Below are 25,205 nucleotides of genomic sequence, written 5' to 3'. Positions count from 1 at the left end.
TGTAGCTCATGTAGTCCCCAATTTGCCACAGTCCCCACCATTTCTCAATTATCTACACCTAATCTTCACTCATTTCTGTTGCCTGCCCAGCCTCTGAAAGCATTTGAGTTCACCACCCTTGAAATAAAGGAGAGATTTGGCCCCCAGATGTTCCCCATGTCATGCTTCTTAGCAATAAGAGAAGGGTCTTGGATGGAGAGCCTTGGGCAGACAAAGATAGTGCCTCTCAACTTTTCTCTTGCTTCCTTTTCCCACTGTGCAGAAGAACCTGTGGCATATGTGGGTGCATCCAAATGGAGTGGAGACCACAGGTGCCCTGGATTTAGGTGGCGCCTCCACCCAAATATCCTTTGCAGCTGGAGAGAATGTAGGGTTGAACACGAGCCACATCATGAAAGTGTCGCTGTACGGCTATGTGTACACGCTCTACACACATAGCTTCCAGTGCTATGGCCGGAACGAGGCTGAGAAGAGGTTTCTGGCAATACTCCATCAGGTACCTGAGCCGGGGCGCGGAGGTGGGGGGTCTTGAGGGGAGGGGGCCTTGGCTTCTGGGGCCTGTCCTTTCCACTCCAGTTAGAATGTGGATAGAAATGAGAGCATGTTCCAGTTTACTCGTGGGGGTCCAAGCTCTCTCTCTCTCTGTTGTATTGACCACTTCCAGTGAACTTGAATCTTAGATCTAGGGGAATTCCAGGGCACCAGATGTTTTGTAAATGACTCAAGACCTGGGATCCCTTTAAGGACACAGACTGTTTTAAACCAATAGCTAAATAAGCCTGGGAATTTTGCAACTCCCCTGAGTGCGGAGCAAATAATAAAAGTGGTCCCAAGAGAAATACTTGCTGACAGGGGAGAGGACCGAGCCTTCCCGGGGCTCAGCCTCCTTTTAGAAGGGCCTATATTAGGCAGGTTTGATGCCCTTTATACGGTGGGATTTTGAGTAACAGAATTGCATCACATTGGTCAGTAGCTCACATGGTAAGTGCTCCACGTCCCAGATGGCTAGTTCAGCCATCTGCTGGAAGGCTGCCACTAAGTTAAACTCAGTGTTAGTGTGGTGTGTGTCAGCAAGCACAGGCCCCATGGATGAGACTCAAGACCCCAAACCCCAGTGATCAGGTGACCTCCATCTCAGACATGCATGGCTGAGAAAGGAAAATGAAAGATGAAGGAAAGGGACTTTGACCACCTAGAGGGGCAAGAGAACAACCAGAGGCTACAGATCCTGGCGTTCGGTGGGACCCAGGGGCAGGGGACAAGGGCTGGGTCAGCCTGTGAACATAGTGGGCACAGCACCATAGGTTAACCCCCACCCCTCCCACCCACTTTGGCAATTAAGAAAGGAAGTGGTGTTCTCCCAGCCCCTAACCTGCGGGGGGAAATGGTCTGGCTCACCAAAGTGCCATCAGCAAAACTGACATCTTCAGACTACTGCATTTACCAGGTTGTCACGCAGGGCTGTGTGTGAGAATTCACCCTCCAGATCTGGTCTGCTCCCCAGAGCTTCTCCTTGAACCTCCCAGGAAAGGTCGGAGCCTCAGTATACATGCATGTGGTGGGCATTGTTGGGAGAGACTGAGCACTGCCTGGGAATGACAGAGTGGGGGACCCTGAAGGCAGCACTTGGGGCTCAACAGACCCAATGCCCACCCCAGACTTAGACCACCTCCACTTGGCCAAACCAAACCCCACAGGGAACCCCATCAAGCCTCCCTAGCAAGGTCTCCATAACCACCATTCCTCTTGCTTTCTCACTAACATATTTCAGCCAGCATGCTTCTTTCCAGGGCAGAAGTTCTGGAAACACCTCTTTTCTCCATCTCCTTTTATTTCTAGCAATGCTTAATGCCCCTCCCTCCAGCTCTAGTCCTGACAAGGGTGGAGGGCAGGGTCTCCTCTGAACTTGAAACAGGAGAAAGGGAGCAGGTGAAATCATCCTTTTCCCAGGGTGAGTGAAGGTCAGAGAAGCTCACTTCCTAAATTTGGCTGGCCCTGAGGAATGTTTGTGTGTGTGGTTTTTATTTTTATAATGATTATTAAAGAGCGATTATCCAAGAATCTATAATACAGAAGTGAATACTACACCTGTCTGAGGTCCCACTTGGGTTTGAGAACGTAGGTGTGAACCCAGGCCTGGGCACAGAGGTGGGAGACCCCAGCCTCTACTGTGGCCAGTCAGCTCACAGGGATGGAGGCAGCTCTCCAACTTGCCTGGTAATCTCTGGATGCCTGAGAGGGTGGTTCCGCCCTCAAAGCCTTCTGACTCAGGTGAGGGGAAGGATCCGGGTGTGCTGAGGATCGCCCACAATTGCATGCCCAGACTTGCCTGACCAATACTTTCATGTGCCAAGTAAGTGTTACCAGGCCCCGACTTAGAAGGTTCACAAAGATGACTACATCATGAACGTTACTGCCTGAGTAAATCCTGCCAGTCTGGGTCTGGTTTCCTTACCTGTCGCAGTGTGGTGAGAATTAATAAAACCCTTGCAAACTGTCTTTATATGAACAATCCTCCAGTTGGCCCAGCACTGGAGCCCGTTGGACGCTAGGGACATGTATTAACTATCCTGCCTCCCCTCTTTAAGGAAGTTCTTTCTTTCTTTCTTTCTTTTTTTTTAAGATTTTATTTATTTATTTGACAGAGAGATCACAAGTAGGCAGAGCAGTAGGCGGGGTGGGGGGGGGGGAGCAGGCTCCCTGCTGAGCAGAAAGCCCAATGTAGGGCTCGATCCTAGGACCCTGAGATCATGACCTGAGCTGAAGGCAAAGGCTTAACCCACTGAGCCACTCAGGCGCTCCTCTTTTGTTTTTAAAGTAAGACATGTCGAATGAAAAAATTTAGAAAAAGCAAACACAAAAAATATAAATAATAAAACAAAAAACCCTAGAATTAACCACCTTAAACATACTATTGCATTTTCTTCCAGCTCCTTTTTCGTGCACGAGTATGTCTATTTACAAATTTGGCTTCATATGGTATATATAGTTTTATATCCAGCTTTTCCTTTTACCTAACCTAGTATTTCTTTTATCTAAATATACCATGAGCAATTTCCTATGTTGTTCAATATCCTTTGAAATTATTATTTTTATAGATACATAATATTCCAAGTACTATTATTTAAAAAGAAAAATTGTAGGGGCACCTGGGTGGCTCAGTGGGTTGAGCCGCTGCCTTCGGCTCAGGTCATGATCTCTCATCCCGGGATCGAGTCCCGCATCGGGCTCTCTGCTCGGCAGGGAGCCTGCTTCCTCCTCTCTCTCTCTCTGCCTGCCTCTCTGCCTACTTGTGATCTCTCTCTGTCAAATAAATAAATAAAATCTTAAAAAAAAAAAAAATAAAAAAATAAAAAGAAAAATTGTATTAGTCCTTTTGTTATAAAGGACTAATCTTTTTGTTATAAAGTCCTTTTGGTATTTTTATTGTAAAAATGTCAAACTATGCAAAAAAGTATTAAAGCAAAAATGAAAGAATCTCATTCCAACCCAATTCACTAAATGTCTTCACTGTTCACAGATTGATAACGTCGTGCTCTTGACTTTCCAGATTGATAGATAACTTATTTTCTTTACCCGTTAGTATTTCACAGTTTGTCAACCATGCCTATCCTGATGGACACCGGGCTATGTCCTGTTTCGCTGCAGCAATAATAGGCCAGTAAAGCCTCTTGTGCATATAACCTTATGAACTGATGATTTTGCTTCCGTGGGATAAAATCGAAGGATAGGTGTATTTTTTATATAATTGGACAAATAGGCAATCTTCCAACAAAATTAAAAAACCACCTTGGGCGTCTTGGTGGGTCATGGTCTCAGGGTCCTGGGATTGAGGCCTACATCAGGCTCTCTGCTCGGCACCTCCCACCCACTGCCTGCCTCTCTGCCTACTTGTGACCTCTCTTTCTGTCAAATAAATAAATAAAATCTTAAAAAAAAAAAAAAAAACTCCCACCAACAAAGTTGTAATGACTTTTTGCAACCTGATAATTTCAGGGGTTCTGAGACATCCCACTAATAAGTCCTTGGATAAGGAAGATCTGTTTCTAGATTTCCTGTTCAGTTCATCCATTTCTCCATTCTTGAGCCAATTATTCTAGTTGCAGTGGTTTGTTTTTTTAGTCTCAGACATTAATTCTGAACTTCAAAATCATTTTAAGCAGTAACAGGAAGTTTTTGTTCATTGAAATTATGATGGTAGTTGCATTGACTGAAAATGAATATGGTAAAAAGTTAGCTAATCGATGATATTATGAATCCCCAAATAGAATTATAAAATATCCTTCCATTTATTTATCCTTGGTTTGTATCTTCCAATAAAATGTAGTTTTCATTATTGGTCCTGTACCTTCCTTTTAAATTAGTTTCCTGGTGTGTTCTTTTAATAGTTTCCATCACTGTTGAGGATAGTTCCTATCACTATTTTTCCACTTTTGATGGGATGTATTCTAAGACCAAGTTATGCTGCAGTTTACCAGTGGACTTTTTTGCCCTCAGTTCTAATGGTTAACCCTTTATTACCAGTGCCATGCACACACTAAGTTCACGGGAGATTTGTTGAATGTTGAGGGCCTGAGCAACTTGGACCATTGGCAAATTATATTTAAAGAATGACATCACAATTGTTCAAACTCCAGAAAGAGTACAGAAATGATCTTTAGGGTCACCTGGGTGGCTTAGTCAGTTAGGCATCTGCTTTCGGCTCAGGCCATGACCCCAGGGTCCTGGAATCAGAGCCCCACATCTGGTTCCACACTCAGCAGGGAGTCTGCTTCTCTCTCGGCTCCTCCCCCTCTTCACGCTCGCCTGCATGCACACTCGCTCTCTTTCTTTCAAATAAATAAATAAAATCTTAAAAAAAAAAAAAATGATCTTTACTGAGCTGCTTTTATGTTCCAAGCCAGAAATAATTGATATTATCTTGCTTCTTCTCCAGTCCAAGCCAGAAGCAATTTATTTTATTTTAACTATTTAATAAGTACGTCAGATTTGGAGGGGGAAATTAAATAACCAGTTGACTGATTTCTACCCCCCCCTAAATCAATATTTCAGCCATAGGGTGACCCTGGTGTGTGACCCTGGTGACCCTATTATGTTACAGTAGACATAGCAATTTTTGAAAATCATGGATTTTTTTCATACCACTGAAGCAGAAAGAAGCCTCTTTTCTGCCTCCACAGAGTCAGTCACATTAAGACATCCTAGAGGATAGTCATTAGAGTTACATTGGATGAGTGTTGGACTTCCGTAGGCTTATGTGTGGAGTCCTGTCACTGGCCTTTGTTAAATAATTCATTACTTCATTGTGTATCTCAATTTCCTACATCAATAAATTGAAAGACTTAGAATAAGTATTGTCCAAGTCAAGACTTTACAACAGGAGATGCTTAGTGGCTTTGAAATTGGACAGAGTTCAAATCCAGTTCCCTGGAAAAGGGAGTCCATAAATAGAACCAAACATGCTTTGGGATTTAGCATAAGATAAGATTTTTCATCAGTACATAAAATATTGGATAGTCATTTGAAAGAAATAAAGTCAGATTCCCTTCTACAATCTTTATACCAAATAAATTACAAATCGATCAAAGATTTATATGTAACAAAGATACTTGTTGCAGCCTTGTTTATAATGGCAGAATGATTGGAAACCATCTAAATATTCATATGCACATTTCTTATCTAAGGAATCTCCTCTGTAGTTTATTGGTACAGTGGAATGCTATGCAGCCTCTTAAAAGAAGAGGCCATTTTATATGTACAACGGGAAAGATGAAAAAGGTATATATATATATATTTTTTTAAAAGATTTTATTTATTCAGTCAGAGTGCGAGCACAAGCAGGCAAAGTGGTAGGCAGAGGCAGAGAGAGAATCAGGCTCCTTGCTGAGCAAGGATCCCGATGTGGAACTCGATCCCAGGAGCCTGGGATCGTGACCTGAGCTAAAAGCAGTGGCTTAACCGACTGAGACAGAAAGGTATATTTTAAAGTAAGAAAAACAAGGGGCATAACTGTGGATAGAGTTTATTGTTTATTGTTTTTAGAAAAAGGAAGAGGGAGAAGAAAAGATATTTGCATATGCATACAAGAAGTATCTCTGGCAGGAAATCACAAAATTTGGCAATCATGGTTACTTTCTAGGGAAGGGATCTGGTGGCTAGAAGTAGTTGGGAGGGAACCTTAATTTTCATAATACACCTATTGGTAACCTTTTGGATTATTTTCTCAGGTGGATAGGTGATACTCTATTAAAAATGATCAATTAATCTAGGGGACACCTGGGTGGCTCAGTTGATTGAGCAACTGCCTTCAGCTCAGGTCATGATCCTGGAGTTCAGGATCAAGTTCCACATCAGGTTCCCCGCTGAGCGGGGAGTCTGCTTCACCTCTGACCCACCCCCCCCCATTCTCTCCCCCTCAAATAAATAAATAAAATCTTTTAAAAATGATCAGTTAATCTAAGCATGTCTTGTTTTCCCATCCAAATGGATTTCATAAAACCTGCTTCCCAGGACTGTCTTAAGGGGTGGGTCAGATAATGTGAATGAGGACCTGGCATTGTGCTCAGTGCAGGTTCACCCACCCCCACTGGAGTTGCCTTCAAGTGCACACTGACATAAAATGGCATGTTTTCCATCCATGTCTCTATTGGCATGGGAGGGTAGCCATTGTAAGGATTTGCAAGAGGGAAACACTTTGGCCCTCCACAGAAGAGTGGTTTCTGACACCTCCCTCTTGTACCCACAGAATTCTCCCACCAAAACCAGTATCATCAACCCCTGTTACCCTCGGAATTATGTCACTACCCTCACTGGGGGCTACATATTTGACAGCCTGTGCACAGCAGACCTGAGACCTGGAAATTACGACCCTGATGACGTCATCACCTTTGAAGGAACCGGGGACCCATCACTGTGTAGGGAAAAGGTGGCTTTCCTGTTTGACTTCCAAGCTTGCCATGACCAAGAAGACTGTTCCTTTGATGGGGTTTATCAGCCAAAAGTTAAAGGGGCATTCGTGGTAAGAGCAAAAACCACCAAAAGTTTCCCTTTCTCCCCCTTTGAAGATTTAGCTTTCCCCTTTCTGATTCTCTTCTGTTGCCCTGTTTGCCCACTTTCTTATTCCCCACCCCTAAAGCTCCATAATGTATCCCGTTCTGAGAACTGACTTCCTTCTCCGCAACACCCTTCCAGGCTTTTGCAGGATTCTACTACACAGCAAGTGCTTTCAATCTTTCGGGGAGCTTTTCCCTGAACGCCTTCAACTCAAGCACCTGGGATTTCTGCTCAGAGAGTTGGAGTCAGGTCAGTATTTAAAGAGAAAGGGGCAACATCCCCCGTACAACACAGTGAGCGGAGCCAAGTGTATTTCATTTGTGTGTGGGTGTGTGTGTGTTCCAAGTTTGGACTTTATGCTGTTGTGCTTCCCCAACATCCACAAAATGGGGTAATAAGGGAACCTGCCTCCTACCCGCATTGTAGATGAATGTTCTGATCACAGGCACGATGGTTATGACAGCAGGTAGTGTACCCCGTACTGCAGAGGGGTATTTTCGTTATGATGTGATACAATTGGATTGTTTTATGGTGATGGTATTATGAAATTCTACAGGATGAGATTCTTTAAAATGTGTTCTGAAACACGTGTTGTCAAACATGCCTGCCTCATCTGTTTGGAACCTCCTCCTCAGCTCCCGCTGCTGCTCCCCAGGTTTGATGAGGTGTATGCCCGCTCCTACTGCTTCTCAGCCCACTATATCTACCACTTGCTTGTGAATGGATACAGATTCACTGAGGAGACCTGGCCCCAAATACATTTTAAAAAAGAAGTAAGTCAAGGCACAGGTTGTTTTCTCCTCTTCCTCTCTAAAGGTTTGTGTATAGGTGCAGAAGAAATGCAGACATTTGGAGGGTATTGGTGATTTCAGTTTGCTGGGGGGAAGCTGGAGAGACTGGGAATCCCTTGTGAGCTTTCCGGGAGGGATGGTGGAGAATCCAGAGGAGGTGTCCCTGGGGGACCCTTCCACATCGGGGGTTGGGATCAGAGGCCAAGAACTCACAGACCCTGAGCTCCTCGAGCACAGGACCTGTCTCATTACCTTCAGCACAGGAGCGAGAACCTAAAAGGTGTTTACTGAATGTTTGCTGAGTGTATGAACAAATATTTTAAGGATCAGACTTATCATCATGAAAAGAAACTTTAAATAGGGCAGTGATTCTTTAAGAGGCTGGTAACTAACTGCTGTCCATTTTACACAGATGTCAGGGTAGCAGAGAGTATGAGGGATTTACAACTATGAAGTAAGGAATGTGTCTGAGGTCACTGGATTTACGGTCAAGTATCCAGGATGGCCTGAAGCTGGAATCCCCAAGTGTCACCAGGTGGCTCTTTGGCTGGTCACCCGCCAGGCTTTGTTTTCAGGAAAGACTCAGCCTTGCTGATATGAACCCAACCTAAGTTCCCCAGGTTCAGGGAGAATTTTCTCATCTCAGGAATAGCTGATATAAAGCCTGGAGTCCGTCTGTTTGATATTAGCTTTAGCAATAATTAGATTAAACCAATCAATAGCCAGCATTAGGCCTGTGACTGTCTACTTTTACATAAATAAAATTGAGTCATCTACAAAAAGCTAAGGCTGTCTGGAGACATACAAGGACTCTTGGTGGCATGTACTCTCTAAGCTTTGCTTCTTAATGAATCTAATTAGCAGGAAAGTACATTATGCGAACAGAAAGTGATGTTCCCTTGGATACCAGTTTGGATGGATACAGAATTCCAGCTTTCAAATCCTTTTCCTTTATTCATAAAGAAGTTTATATACAGCCAAATTGGTATTTAAACATGAAGGCATAAAAAGACTTAGAAGATTTGCCACACAGGGTTGCCAAAAATACTTTTAGAGGAAAAAAAATCAAATAAGAAGAGGAATAAATCCTGGAAATGTTATAAAAATATAGGCAGGAAGAATAAATGATGTGGTGGCTTAAAATGTGTATTTTTATTTTTTTTTAAGATTTTATTTATTTATTTGAGAGAGAGAGACAGTGAGAGAGAGCATGAGCGAGGAGAAGGTCAGAGGGAGAAGCAGACTCCCCATGCAGCTGGGAGCCCGATGCGGGACTCGATCCCCGGACTCTGGAATCATGACCTGAGCCGAAGGCAGTCGTCCAACCAACTGAGCCACCCAGGTGTCCCAAAATGTGTATTTTTAAAAAGGAAAAAGAAAACTTAGACTAAAGAAAAGTAAAAGATTCTATCCATAACAACCCAAAATTCGAATATATCTGATATCCAGTGTGAAGGGAGCAGGGTCATAAGAGGGGCCTAAAATGCTCCTCTTGTAAAGGCAGACTTTATTTATATAACATTTTTAAGGCAAGAAAGGAAAAAATAAAGAAAAAGTAAAGGAGCACCAATTAAAAGTTTTAAACTAAGATATAAGAAAGAAGTAGTCCAAATATATCCATAATCACAATAATCATAATTGGACTAAACCTACCAGTTAGAAGACAGATATTGTCAGATTGGATTTTTAAAAATCAAGCATATGTTGTTTGTAAGAGAAACCCTTATGTGTTAAGGGTAAGGACATGGAAAGTCTGAAAATTAAAAAAAAAAAAATCAGGAACACCTGGGTGGCTCGGTCAGTTAAGTGTCTGCCTTCGGCTCAGGTCATGATCTCAGGGTCCTGGGACTGAGCCCCACATAGGGCTCCCTGCTCAGCGGGGACCCTGCTTCTCTCTCTCCCACTTCCCTGCTTGTGTTCTCTTGCTGTCTGTCAAATAAATAAATAAAATCTTTTTTCTTTTAAGATTTTTATTTATTTAGGGGCGCCTGGGTGGCTCAGTGGGTTAAGCCGCTGCCTTCCGCTCAGGTCATGATCTTGGGGTCCTGGGATCGAGTCCCGCATCGGGCTCTCTGCTCGGCGGGGAGCCTGCTTCCCTCTCTCTCTCTGCCTGCCTCTCCGACTACTTGTGATTTCTCTCTGTCAAATAAATAAATAAATAAATAAATAAAGAGCAGAGAGCCGGATGTGGGGCCTGATCCCCAGGATCCTAGTATCATGACCTGAGCTGAAGGCAGAGGCTTTAACCCACTGAGCCACCCAGGCACCCCATATATATAAAATCTTTTTCAAAACTTCATATACATATATACATACATATATGTATATGAAGTTTTGACCAAATAGTCTTTAAAATAAGGATCATGCAAGATACAGAGGAGTACAACGTAATGATAGAGAGTTCCTTCTGAAGATTATAAATTTGAAACTTTTTTGTATCTAATAAAACAGCCTCAAAACAAGGAAGCAAAAACTGATGGAATTTACATAAGAAATTGACAGAGTCTGTTTCTTATTTAGACTGACTCCTGTGCTTAGAAACTGGTCCTGGGTTCAGTAAACTGCTTGTTACCCTCTTTCTTTAGCCACAGACACTTTTGTACTGGACAGTAGAAAAACTCCCACTGTTATTAACAGTGCCATCATCCCACTTGGCTGTTGGGAGGTTGTGAGGTTGATGAGGCTGTGAGGACTCCGACGGTTTTTCCACAGTGCTGAGTGTAGGGCCTCAGTGACCTGGAATCTAGCCCAGTCTCTGCAGGGTCTGAACTTGGACAAGTCTTTGACCTTGGGCCACAGTTCTGGTGGGTGTTCCATGAGGATGACAGTGGTGTGTGTTTGTTATTCCTGCCTGGGGCCCTACCCTGAGAACTAAGCCATCTTTCTACCATACAGGTGGGGAATAGCAGCATAGCCTGGTCTCTGGGCTACATGCTCAGCCTGACCAACCAGATCCCAGCCGAAAGCCCCCTGATCCGCCTGCCCATGGACCCGCCTGCCTTTATGGGCATCCTTGCCTTCTTCACAGCAGTGGCCTTACTGTGTCTGGCATTTCTGGTGTACCTGTATGCTTTGTCCAGGAAGCAGAGGCACTCCCAGCATGCCTTCGACCACACAGTGGATTCTGAGTGAGCTTTGTGAAGCAGCTTCCAGAGCCTGAGGGCTGCCCAGAACCAGCCTGGGCAGCACCAGACAATGCAAGCGAAATGTCCACCTTCAGGAAATGCACCTAAAGTCAAATACCTAGGTCCTGTGCCTCTCCAAGTCTGATTTATGCCAAAGCACTTCTTGGGGAGTCCCCCAACTGTTCTGGGTACGTTCCTTCACCAAAGACCTACCACCCACTTGCTGACCTGTTGGGGAACTGAGAAGAGACCTGCCTTCAAGGTCAGACTTTTTATTCCAAGTGCCCTAGAGGAACAGTGAGTTGAGACTATGACAGTTTGATGTTGAAGCATTGACCTCAGGGCTCAGTTTGCATTTTTCCTTCCTCAGAAATGTCATATGCCTCCTGGCAAGTTTGGAAGCTGGCAGGCCGCCATTAAACATTTAACACAGTTAGATATGTTGCATTATGGCTTCCTCCCATTGATTCTTAACTCAAGACTTGGCAATCCCATAAGCATTGAGCTCCCTCAGACTAGTAAAATAGAGTGTTGGGGGGAGAAGTTTTCTTTAACCCCATGACAGTGGCCATGGCCAGGCTCTATCTTACAGGCAGAACCTGAAGGACAGAGACACACAGAAAATCTCCCTGGAAATTGCAGTCCATTTCCAGAGTGGAATTCACACTCAGGGCCCTGGTCAGAAGATTGCAGCCTGTGTGTATGTCTTAATTCCCACCTGCCGTTCACATGGCTGGGTCCTCTTATAAAACTCCTAGTGAGGCTACCATGTATTAGATCTTTTTGCCTTTGCTAAGCTTTTGCTTAGGGCTGTTTCTCCACTGACAGCGTGGTGTGTATGTTTTGCCCACTGTTCCCACAAGTGTACTTGATGCCGTCCTGAGATAGCCTTGCTTACCACATTCTACATATGATGAGAAAGAACTCCAGCAAGTCCAATGGCGACAAACTAAAAATCAACATTATTTGAGATTGTTGGTTAGCTGAATATGGAATAAAGGACTCTTGTTTTGTTTTGACTTGAAATGTGTGTGTTTGTTACCTTGCAAACAGTACTTTTTCTCCTAAGGACCCAAGGTGGTATTTGTGAGAGTAAGTTCTTAAAATGAGGAAAAATTTCTTAGGAAATCTATCCTGGTGAACTAAGAAAATTATGCATTAATCACCTTTATTCCAATCCACCTTTATTCACTTTGATAAAACTGTGGCTCCTTGAGATAATTGATTCAAACATTTCTGTATTTTATCTGACATCCAAAACTTCTGTGAGGCTACAACCTGCCACTCAGATCTTGATTCCCAGCCAGAATGGCTGCTTCCTTCCCAAAATGCACCTTTGCTCACACAGTTCTCCCTACCCTGCCTGTGGGACATCCTCCCAAACATTCAAGTAATACATATTTCTCAAGGCCGAATTTAGCTCTGCTTCTTCCACAAAGACTTCCTTACACACACACACACACACACACACACACACACACACACAATGATCTACTGGACCACATTTTAAAAACTAGTGAGGAAAAGGGGTGCCTGGGTGTCTCAGTCATTAAGCACCTGCCTTTAGCTCAGGTCATGATTCCAGGGTCCTGGGATTGAGCCCTGCATCAGGCTCCCTGCTCCATAGAAAGGCTGCTTCTCCCTCTCCCACTCCCCCTGCTTGTGTTCCCTCTCTCTCTCACTCTCTCTGTGTCAAATAAATAAATAAAATCTTTAAAAAAAAACTCATTAGGAATAAAATACATACATAGATACTGGTTAGGTAAACTTATTTATCTTGTGTGTACATATGGCTTATTTCTAAAATAGATAGTAGGCTACTTAAGGACAAATCCCTTTTGAATTCCATTCATCTTCATTCATTCAACAAAATTCTAAGAAATACCTACTATGGGCCTAACACCTTGCCACATGTGATCTTGGATTTGGGTAAGTGGCTGTGATATATTCAACATATTTGTTGATTAATGTTATCTCCATAAAGGACAGAAGGGTGGACAATAAAGTTTGGAGAAATCAGATAAAAATAGCATCCAAATAACTAAGAGTTTGCATGAAAAAAAATGTCTGTGCAGGAAAGACGGCCAAGATTCCATGAGGGCAAGTCATAGTCAATGTTGCTAGCTGATTCGGGAACTTGGAATGAGCGGATGAAATATTTTGGGTTTTCTAATATATATCAAAGAATTCTTACAAATAGATCATTGTGAAATCTGCAGGCAAAGTAACGTATCTAGTAAGACTATGGTAAGCAGAAGTCTAACATGGTCCCCATCACCTTGCCCCCTAGTGTTACTGGAGAGATTATGTCGTTATAGGGCGAAAGGGATTTGCTGGTGTAATCACCAATCAGCTGACCTTAAAATGGAGAGATTATCGAAGTAGGCTTTTTCTCCTCATATGAACTCTTTAAAGGCAGAGGATTTGCTCCAGAAGTCAGATCCAAAGCATGAGAAGGATTCTTTTTCAAAGATTTTATTTATTTGAGAGAGAATGAGAAAGAGCATGAGAGGGGAGAATGTCAGAGGGAGAAGCAGACTCCCTGTGGAGTTGGAAGCCCAATGTGGGACTCAATCCCAGGACTCCAGGATCATGAGCTGATCTGAAGGCAGTTGCTTAACCAACTGAGCCACCCAAGCGCCCGCATGAGAAGTACTTGACGTTCTGTTCCTAACTTGAAGAAGTAGTCCAAATATATCAATAGGAGGAGGCCAGGCATAAGAGAACCCAAGAATGGCCTTGAGGAACTAAGAGAAACCCTTGGCTGACAGCCTGCAAGAAAACAGGGACCTCAGTCCTACAACTGTAAGCAACCGTGTTCTGCCAGCAACTTGCATAAACTTGAAAGCACTGTTACCCTGAACTTCCAATTAAGAGCTCTACCAGGGGGACGCCTGGGTGGCTCAGCTGGTTAGGCAGCTGCCTTCAGCTCGGGTCATGATCCCAGGGTCCTGGGATTGAGTCCCACATTGGGCTCCTTGCTTGGCGGAGAGCCTGCTTCTCCCTCTGCCTCTGCCTGCCACTCTGTCTGCCTGTGCTCGCTCTGGCTCCTCTCTCTCTCTCTCTGACAAATAAATAAATAAATCCTTAAAAAAAAAAATTGATTTCAGCCTTTTGAGACCCTAAGCACAGAACCCAGTTGAGCCCACCCAGACTTCTGACCTCTAGAACTGGAACGTAATACGTGGGTGTTACTTGAGGCCACTAAGATTATGGCAATTTGTTAAATAGCCAATAGAAAATTAACACTATGGAACCCAGGCTCCAAGCCTTCAACCAAAACAAGCGCTTCCATTTGAAATATGAGGAAAGATAAAAGTGGTGAGGTATCACAAATTGTGTCTTTTCCTTACAATGACCACAAAGGAAAGGTATGGGCTCAGAGATAAAATAACTTGCCAACATCACCTAGCTAAGAAGCGTTTTTGGAGGTGGAGACTGTGAGTTGAGATTCTGGTCTGGTTGAATCTAAAGCCCATTATGTCTGGGACATTTCCTGTCGCAGTATCACGTGGCAGATGGGAGTTTGGCTTTGGAATGATATTCACATGCAGAGACTTGATTTATGACACAGGTGTCATGTCAGAGCAGCAAAAAAGATTTGGGACAACTGGATTTTCATACGGAAAAAAAGGAAATTCAATCCCCTTCCTCACACCCTTTTCAAAAATTACTTGAGGTCAAACACCTAAGTGTGAAAGATAAATGCACAAAGGTTTTAGAACAGAAAAGAGGAGAAAAATTTTAAGATCTTGAATAAAGGAAGGGTTCCTTAAGCATTACACAAAATGCATGAACCATAAAAGAATATGTGATACATTCGATTACACTAAAATTAAGAACTTCTGATCCTCAAAAAACACCCATTATAAGAGTGAAAAGACAAACCACAGAGTAGAAGGAGGTATTTGCAACATACATAACTGATAAGGGACTGGTTTCCAAATTATATGGAGATTTCCTACAAATCAGTGAGAAAAAGGCAAGTGATCTAATTTTCCTAAATGGGAAAGAGCAGTGAAAACCATTTTACAAAAAGGAGGAATCTAACTGTCCAATAAATATAGAAAGGTGCTCAACCTTATTCATAGGTCAGGGCAATGCATATTAAAACCATGATAAATTGGGGCGCCTGGGTGGCTCAGTGGGTTAAGCCGCTGCCTTTGGCTCAGGTCATGATCTCAGGGTCCTGGGATGGAGCCCTGCATTGGACTCTCTGCTCAGCGGGGAGCCTGCTTCCTCCTCTCTCTCTGCCTGCCTCTCTGCCTACTTGTGATCTCTCTCTGTCAAATAAATAAATAAAATCCTTAAAAAAAATAAATAAATAAAATGAAAAATAAATAAAAAATAAAATTTAAAAAGACATGATGAAATAACATAATATACCCATTGTTTGACAAAACTAAATGACACTACATGTGGGTATGGAACAACTGGAACTCTGGTGCAATGCTGGGATGGGGATATAATTTAATGTAACCATTCTGGAAAACTGGTATTACTAAAAAAGTTGAAGATATGCATACCAAATGACTCAAAAATTCCAGTCTGAGGTATATACCATAGACCTACATTTTCTAGTGTACAACAGGCTACATGCCTAAGGATGTTTTTACCAGATACCAATCACATAAAATGGTAGGGTATATAGCGATATATCTGTACTAGAAAATACTATACAGCATGAAAACAAAAGAACTGCAAATCTATGCTCAAACAGATAGATCTTGCCAAGGTGACATTGAGGGTAAAAGGCAAGTCACAAAAAATACATAAACGTATAATTCCATTTATAACAAGTTTAGAAATAGGCAAAACTAAACAAGGCAAGCAAGGAAATTATTACTCTTAAATTTAAGGGTAGATGGAGATAGTGTTTGGAAACAGATACTTGAGTGTCTTCATGTGCTAGGGCTACCATGACAAAGTACCATAGACCAGGTGGCTCAAACAATCCATATTTATTTTCTGACAGTTCTAGAAGCAAGGAAGCCTGAGACCAAGGTGCCAGCCAATTCAATGCTTGGTGAGAGCCTTCTTTCTGGCTTGTAGATGGCCCACCTTCTTCCTGAGACTCCCCTTGGCCTTTCTTCTGTGCTTGTGTGGGGAGAAAGACAGTGAGATCTCTGGTATCTGCTCTTTTGAGGGCACCAATCCCAGCATGAGGGTCTGACCCTCAGGGCTTCATCTCACCCTAATTACTGCCTAAGGACCCATTTCCAAATACCATCATAGTGAGGGTTAGGATTCAATATATGAATATTGGGGGATACAAACATTTGGTCCATAACAACAGGATTTCTGGGATGACAAGAATGTTCTATCACTAACCAGCAGTTATAGGCATTCCCTTTTTCCAAACATGTATACGCTTTGTGTATGTTTTATATGACATATAAAAAATAAAATTATAGGGGCACCTGGGTGGCTCAGTCAGTTTAAGCATCTATCTTCAGCTCGGGTCTATCCCAGAGTCCCAGGACAGAGCTCCAAGTCAGGCTCCTTGCTAATTAGGGAGTCTGCTTCTCCCTCTCCTTCTGCTCCTGCTCATGCTCTCTCACTCTTTTAAATAAATAAACAAATAAAATATTTTTAAAATTTTAAAAATAATGTCTGTGCATTGATTTTATATCCTGACACTTTACTAAATTCCTGTACAAGTTCTAGCAGATTTGGAGTGGAGTCTTCTGGGTTTTCCACATTAGGTGTCATATAATCTAGTGATAGTTTGACTTCTTTGCCAATTTGGATGCCTTTAATTTCTTTTTGTTGTCTGATTGCTGAGGCTAGGAATTCTAATACTATTGTTGAATAGCAGTGGTGATAATGGACATCCCCGTCGTGTTCCTGACCTTGGCAGAAAAGCTCTCAGTTTTTCTCCATTGAGAATGATATTTGCAGTGGGTTTTTCATAGATAGCTTTGAAAGTATTGAGGTATGTGCCCTCTATCCGTATCATATGATCTCCCTGTTATGAAGAATTTGAGAGGCAACATGGGAGGTTTGGGGGGTAGGGAAGAAAAAAATGAAACAAGATGGGATTGGGAGTGAGACAAACCATAAGAGACTCTTAATCTCACAAAACAAACTGAGGGTTGCTGGGGGGAGGGGGGTAGGGAGAAGGTGGTTGGGTTATGGACATTGGGGAGGGTATGTGATATGGTGAGTGCTGTGAAGTGTGTAAGCCTGATGATTCACAGACCTGGGGCTATTATTAGCCCCAGTACCCCTGGGGCTGATAATACATTATATGTTAATAAAAAATTTAAATTTTTTTAAAAAAAGACACGAAAAAATGTTTTTAATAAAATAAAAAATAAAATTATAGATCTAGGTTAACTCAAAGACTTTCTACCTTTATGATCTTCATAAAGCCTTTCAATTTCTTTGAGCCCTGATTTCCTCATATAGAAAATAAGGATAATACATACCTCATGGGATGGTTATAAGAAAAGAGAAAATTTAACACATCGCCAGTGCCTGGCACAGAGTATAGCCAATGAATACAAGTTTAAAAAGTATTTCTTTCACCCATTTACGTATTTGTTCATTCACTCACCATACATTTTCCAGAGTCTACCAGCGGCTGAATGCTGGGCTGTGACTGAGGTTGTAGGAGAAACCAAACTTCTTTCCTCAGGAAACACAGGAGATATGAGGCCCTCTGCTGGCACCAAGGAGAAAATCCTTCCCAAACTTTTTTTTTTCCCTCCCCAAGTAAAGAAACTGGTAAAAAAAAAAAAAAAAAAAATCTGTAGTTCCAAAATATTTTTAGTATTGGGGTGCCTGAGAGGCTCAGTCATTAAGCGTCTGCCTTCAGCTCAGTTGTGATCCTGGGGTCCTGATATTGAGCCCCACATGGGGTTCCTTGTTCAGCAGGAAGCCTGCTTCTCCCTCTCCCACTCCCCCTCTTGTGTTCCCTTTCTTGCTGTCTCTCTCTCTCTCTCTCTCTCTCAAATAAATAAATAAAATCTTTTTTTTAACTTATTTATTTATTTGACAGACAGAGATCACAAATAGGCAGAGTGGCAGGCAGAGAGAGAGAGGAGGAAGCAGGCTCCCCACTGGGCAGAGAGCCCGACGCGGGACTCGATCCCAGGACCCTGAGATCATGACCTGAGCCGAAGGAAGAGTCTTAACCCACTGAGCCACCCAGGTGCCCCATAAATAAAATCTTTTTTAAAAAAATTTAGTATTCTAAAGTAATGTGACAACTGGAGGTCTGAACATTTGATGATATCAAGGAATTGCTTTTAAATTTTGTTCAGGTAAGATGATGGAATTGTGGGTTGTTTTTTGTTTATTTTTCAAGACTCCTTACCATTTAGATACTTGCTAAACTATTTCCAGATGAAATGATATGTCTGGTGTATCAGTCAGGGTTTATCCAGAGAAGGAGAGCCAGTAGGAGATCGTGGGGGTGAAGGCAAGTCTGAAATCCACAGGGCAGGCTGTCAGGAAGGGCAGGCTGGAATTCCAGGGCTTGAGCTAACACTTCCATACACAAGTGGGGAAGTCAGCCATTTCATTACCTGGTGGCAGAGAATTCTAAGCAAAGGACAAAGTATGTGCAAAGACTAAATGTGGAATTTCTTCTTGCTCAGGGAAGCCCTGGTTCTGTTCTTAAATAAGGGCTTCCAACTGATTTAATCTGGTTCACCAAGATTATCTAGAATAATCTCCTTTACTCAAAAACATCTGATTATGGGCTTTAATCACATCTACAAACCTTCACAGCAAGACCTAGATTAGTGAATAACTAGGGTCTGTACCCTAGCCAAGTTCACACATCAAATTGACCATCACATCTGTGAGTAGATGGAATAGAGCTGGCACACGGTTTGATAGTCCTTAAGACTGGGGTGATAGGTACAAGGGAGGTTCATTATATGATTCTGTTTGCTTTCGACTTCTGCCTGTCTGTACTTCATAATTGTCTATAGTTAAAAGGTTTTAAATATATTTTAAAAAACCCTCAGAAACTCACTGCCTTGTATTTCACATGTTTCTTTCTGGATCTTTTTCTCTTATACATACTTACATAGCTAAGATCATACTGGAGTTACTATACCTTACCTCTTTAATTGTGTTATATCATTAGCACCTTCACACTTCATTAAAATTCTTCCCAAATATCAAGCAAAATTATTAGGAACTCAGACTCTGACACCACACAAACCTGGTTCAAATCCCAGTTCTGCTGTTCATTGTTGAGTGATCTTGACCTAAACTTCCTAGGCTCCCTATGACTCAGTTTTTTTTAATAGAATCATTCAACTCATTCACTGATATTAATTGAATTTATCCTCTGAGTCAGCTCAATTTCTAGGTGCTGTGGCTATACCAATGAACAAAGCAGACAAAATCCTTGTTTTGATGCAGCTGACATTCTAGTGGGGGAAACAGATAGTAAGAAACTACATAATGCACAAGGGTTGGTAACTAATCCAGAGAAAAATAAAGCAGGGTGAGGGGAATAGAGAGTTCCAGAAGCAGGAAATGGGGATTGCTCCTTCATATAAATAGTCCAGAAACGTCTTTTCTGATGAGATGACACTTGAAGAAAGTGAAGGAATCAGTTGTTTGATTATCTGGTGGAAGGGCATTCTAAGAAAAGAATACAGTGTATGCAAAGGGCCTGGGGTAGGAACATTTCAAGATACAGAGAGGAGGCCAGTGTGGTTGGAGTGGAAGGAACTAGAAGATGTAGGAAATGAAATCAGAGAGTTAACAGGAAGTAGACAGAATAAGAGGGAGCCACTGGAGGGTCTGGACAAAGGAAGGATATCTGGCTTCTGTTTTAAATGGTCTACTCTCTAGTTGCAGTGAGAAAAATAACATGAAGTGTACAAAAATAACATTAAGTGTAGAAGAGTAGGAGAAAAAGCAGGTTAGGGTTACCTCATCAAAATGTCTGTTGACAATAGCATACGGTCTCCTATCACAGTCATTTCCCACCACCCAGGACCTCAATGAGACGATGCAGTAGGTCAAAGAAATCAAATGCCTAAATGAGCACAGAGGCAAGAATAAACCAAATCCTACTCTTCTAAGAAAGAGGCTGTCCCAGGCTATGGAGCCCAGTCCTATCAGGTGAATTCATCTCAGTGCCGCAGAGGGCAGTCTCCTTAGAGAAGAGTTATTCCACAACTAGATCTCTTGGAGAGTAGAGGCCGTCTTATTGACCACAGGGCTTTACTTAGAGCAGGGCTTGGCACATGTAAGCAACAAATCAGAGCTGTAATTATTACACATGCATATGAATTACTAAATAAATGAATCAATGAATAATAGTCTCACAACAAATCTTTTAGGGTAATTAATCACATATACAAACCTATAATTTACAAAGTATTTTTCACATCTTCTATCCCAGTTCACCCTTCCAACAATGTTTAGGGAAATACAGAGAGCTCTCAAACCTCAAGTTCAAAGAGGAAAGGCCATTAAAAGTTTAAGTAACTCAACCAAGATCACACAACCAGAGAGGGACAGAGAGGGACAACCCAGAGCTGACTCAACAGCCTGTGTTTCTTCCAGCAAAATCACACTGTTTCTCTCAGCCAGAATCCAGATGCCCCGCTCACCATGCACAAGTCTCTTTCCACTCTATCTCTTCTCTTCTCTCTAAAAGTCCCCCTTTTCGGGCACCTGGGTGGCTCAGTGGGTTGAACCACTGCCTTCGGCTCAGGTCATGGTCTCAGAGTCCTGGGATCGAGCCCCGCATCGGGCTCTCTGCTCAGCGGGGAGCCTGCCTCCTCCTCTCTCTCTGCCTGCTTCTCTGCCTGCTTGTCATCTCTCTCTGTCAAATAAATAAATAAAATCTTAAAAAAAAAAAGTCCCCCTTTTCCTCCCTCTCCCTTGTCTCAGTCCCCATAAAAGGATTCCTTGACTGTACTAATAATCAGTATTGCTGCTTTAAAAAAAAAAAAAAAAAAAAGTGTGCTTGGGTTTTTACCCAGGATTTCTCTGCAAAGTTTTAATCTAATAACAGCAGGTACAGAAAACATACAAAGTCACTTGCATTTAAGAACTCCACACATAATTCTATTTTCTTTCCTAAACCATGGTGATTGAATTTTAAATATATTGAGCACCCCTAATTGCTTTTTATGCAATAGTCCTTCAACCTGACCACATTAAAGTTTCACAAGATTTACCTCGTCTAGTACATGGCAAGCTCCATTTACATGGAAAGCCTTTTAAAAACAATCACAGAAATCAAATAGTGAAATCCAAAAATATGCTCAGCAGACACACGTGCCCTGGAGCAAGTTCCAAGTACCAGTTATAAGCTCAGCTACTCAAAGAGCCTGCCAGCCACTCTGGGTCAAAGTCATCCAAGACCTGTTGCCCATCAGATGTCCTGAGGAATTCATGTCAGAACCAGCTCAGGAAAGCCTTTGCTCCCTTCCACAGTGCCTCATTGGATTCAGATTCTCTCCTGCTGCAGGTTGGACATGAATAGGCGTAGTGGCCAGTATAGTGGCCTGGACAGAGAGAGCTGTACTGATGCTGGGGTGGGAAATGAAGTTCAAGTGTATGGCAGCAAGGATATTATATGGCCACTCCTGCCTAGGAACATCCAACCATTCAGCATCCACTTCTACAGCTCTGCTCTATACCTGTCCAGGTAGGGACAATGTCCCTTGAATGCCTCATATACTGCCACCTCAGGCTTATCATTCTCCAGCAGATGCAGATGGTGTGAGATAAAGTACTGAGCAATGAATCCCAGCAAGCATTTCAACAGCTGCTCCTGCACCCCCGAAATGTCATGGTTCAGAAGGGGAATAAGGACTTTCTGTGGTTCTCTTGGAGGCCTGTGGTTATGAAGACATTATGGGGAATTTGTTGGCCACACAGGATGGGGAAAGTGTGAGGGGATTCTTCAGTTCTCGTGCTTTACTTCATTGTACCTGGGCACAAAGCCTGGATCCCACTTTCCCTCATCTTTGGGAACATCTAATGTAGGTTGGCTTCATTAGGCAAGAAAATGCAGTCAATACCAGCCTGCTCTATGTCCTGAGGCAAGGATTCAGTTCATGAAGATGTCCTCAGCACAAAGCATCATCACTATAAGGTCAAACTTGCTGATAGAATTTTTTTAAAAAAGGCCTTACAGCCCCCCTGCAGGTGCCTATTTTCTGAAAAATATTTTTTTTTAAAGATTTTATTTATCAGAGAGAGAGAGAGCAAGCACAGGCAGACAGAATGGCAGGCAGAGGCAGAGGGAGAAGCAGGCTCCCTGCAGAGCAAGGAGCCCGATGTGGGACTCGATCCCAAGACGCTGGGATCATGACCTGAGCCGAAGGCAGCTGCTTAACCAACTGAGCCACCCAGGCGTCCCTGAAAAATATTTTTTAAAAAAGATTTTATTTATTTATTCGACAGACAGAGAGGCAGGCAGAGAAGCAGGGTCCTTGCTAAGCAGTGAGCCCAATTTGGGGCTTGATCCCAGGACCCTGGGATCATGACCTGAGCCAGAGGCAGAGGCTTTAACCCACTGAGCCACCCAGGTGCCCCTGAAAAACTTTGATGGCGATTCTACACTTTGTTGTGAAAAGATTGAGACTCGAAGAGTCTGCCCCACATGACATTTTCTCTGATACTATTCTCCCACTCCTCTTCCTCCTCCCAGGATGTCCCCTCCTCATTCAGGAATGCCTGCAGCAAATCCAGCCGAGTGGTAAAGTGCTTTGAGAGTACCGTTAGGATTCCATGACTTTGCCCACACACAGTGTCTGAAAGCTTGGTAACTGGGTCCGCTGTATAGTACCAAATAATAGCTGAAACCATCTCCCACATCTTAGAGCTCAAGAACGAGACCTCGGGAAAGCTGTCACAGATCCTTGACAGCTGGTCATTGGTGAGTAAATGAAATCCCCCTCTGGTAAACCCCAGATTGCTATTCTCTGGAAGAGATTCTCAGTCATGTCAATAGCCTCTACAAAATCAATCAGATCTTACCAAGGTTCTGCCTTACCTTCTGTACTCTGGTGAAAACACATGACGAGGGGGAGACTTCCTTTGGGAGAGATACCAGTGCTCCCATCTATGATTACACTAAAGAATGTATCAGCTTTTACCTGTTCCTGGAGCTTGTTCTGGATTTAGGGCCCTATTAGCTTGACCGGTTCATTTTACAATTGTTCAGCTGTTTCCAGCATACACAGCTAACACTTTAACAGTGGGTTCAGTTCTGTAATATAATGTGATTATGTATATATAATCTTGGTGTTAGTGAGCTTTCCATGCAATGGAATCTTCTGTCCTCCACAGAGAATCTGAATTTAATGATCTTTTTTGAGGCATGATGATTTCTTTCTGTCAACTGCTTATACTCAAAGGCAACAGAAGCCTTCATCTTTGCTGTGGCCTTACCATGTTCTTTAGATGTGCTATATTTCCCAAGTATTTTTTTGACACAGGACCAGTCTTTCAAAAGCACAGAACCCAAGACTACCTCTTCGGTTGCTAGGCACAAAAATCAGACCACAAAATACCCGATCCAGGGATTTGGAGTACTGGACAAACTTGTACAGCTGAAGGAGCTGGGTGCTATATCCCATGAGTCCTGACCCATTCCAGAGTCCATCACCTCTTTGGGAAAGGGAAGCTGGAAGTGAGCAACCAATGGGTTGTTAAAAAACCCTTCATTTGCTCTTACTCAGGTCCCTAGTGATTTAATAGGCTAATGTCTTCCTTATTATGGGCAACTTTCTCATCCCAGAATGTCATCACCTGTGGTTCATGACTTTACCTCCTGCTTTACAACATGAAAGATCAAAAACTTCCCCATATCCCTCCTACACTGTTGGTGGGAATGCATACTGACACAGCCACTCTGGAAAACAGCATGGAGTTTCCTCCAAAAGTTGGAAATAGAGCTATCCTATGACCCTGCAATCACACTACTGGGTATTTACCCTAAAGATACAAATGTAGTGATCCGAAGGGGGCATGTGCACCCGAATGTTTATAGCAGCAATGTCCACAATAGCCAAACTATGGAAAGAACCTAGATGTCCATCAATAGATGAATGGATAAAGAAGATGTGGTAAACACACACACACACACACACACACACACACACACAATGGAATACTATACAGCCTCAAAAGAAATGAAATCTTGCTATTTGCAATGATGTGAATGGGACTAGATGGTATTATGCTGAGCAAAATAAGTCAATCAGAGAAAGACAACTGTCATATGATCTCTCTGATATGAGGAATTTGAGAGGCAGGGCAGGGGGTTATGGTGGGTAGGAAAGGAAAAAATGAAACAAGATGGGATCGGGAGGGAGACAAACCATAAGAGACTCTTAATCTCACAAAACAAACTGAGGGTTGGTGGGGGGTGGAGAGTAAGGGATAGGGTGGTTGGGTTATGGACATTGGGGAGGGTATGTGCTATGGTGAGTGCTGTGAAATGTATAAGCCTAATGATTCACAGACCCGTATCCCTGGGGCAAATAATATATTATGTGTTAGTAAAAATAATTAAAAACAAAAAAACTTCCTCATTGATAAACCATTCAGAGTTCTTTCATTCTATATGTATAATCAGCATTTATGTGACATAAAAATTAGTTCTGACTGAGAAAGTAAAATCTAACTGCATGGCTCTTCCTTCAGGCAGAAAAAAAAAAGAGATACAATTAAAAATAGTTATAAAGTTAAAAAGAAACAATATGTCTACCAAGAAATACTACAGCTATAAAGTATTATAATAGCCTTCTTTTTTGAGCACTACTGCTTTCTTACTCACCTAGAAACTTTATTCTCAAGAATCAAGGACTCTCAGAAACTCTGGTGTTTGAAGTTTTATCAGTAAGAATGAAACTTTCATTTTTTAAGATTTTATTTATTTGAGAAGGTGGGGCAGAGGGAGAGGGAGAAACAGACTGCGCTGAGCAGGGAGCCAGATGCAGGGCTCCACCCCAGGACCCTGAGATCATGATCTTAGCAGAAGGCAGGCTTAACTGACTGAGCTACCAGACCCCCAAGAATGAAATAATTTCAATTTCCCACTCAGATACAAAGATTCAGAAAAGGGGTTTCTACACAAAATTCTCAAAGAAAGAGGACCATGGGTCTTTTTACTATCTAGGAGTGATGCTGACCCCTTTACACAGTCCTGCTTTGCATTGAGCCTCTCAAAACTGTGTTTAAGTTTCATCCAAACTTTACACCTGCCCACAATTCTGTAACTCAGTCTTTTCCTTCCGTT

At 42.5% G+C, this 25,205-nt stretch overlaps 1 protein-coding gene across 2 annotated transcripts in view; it reads left to right on the top strand.

Moving 5' to 3' along the window:
* ENTPD3 (ectonucleoside triphosphate diphosphohydrolase 3) overlaps positions 1–11,995 on the top strand; it is a 34,688-nt gene extending 22,693 nt beyond the window's left edge. For both annotated transcript variants that reach the window (XM_059161989.1, XM_059161990.1), the window contains exons 7-11: positions 263–496; positions 6,746–7,018; positions 7,192–7,302; positions 7,689–7,826; positions 10,740–11,995. In XM_059161989.1, the coding sequence (XP_059017972.1) occupies positions 263–496; positions 6,746–7,018; positions 7,192–7,302; positions 7,689–7,826; positions 10,740–10,976 (993 nt within the window). In that variant the 3' untranslated portion in view covers positions 10,977–11,995. The remainder of the gene's footprint in view (positions 1–262; positions 497–6,745; positions 7,019–7,191; positions 7,303–7,688; positions 7,827–10,739) is intronic.
* Positions 11,996–25,205: the final 13,210 nt, after the last annotated feature.

This window comes from Mustela lutreola, chromosome 2, assembly GCF_030435805.1.
Source record: "Mustela lutreola isolate mMusLut2 chromosome 2, mMusLut2.pri, whole genome shotgun sequence".
In the NCBI taxonomy this organism is placed as follows: Eukaryota; Metazoa; Chordata; class Mammalia; order Carnivora; family Mustelidae; genus Mustela; species Mustela lutreola.
This window is presented reverse-complemented; position numbering and strand designations above follow the sequence as displayed.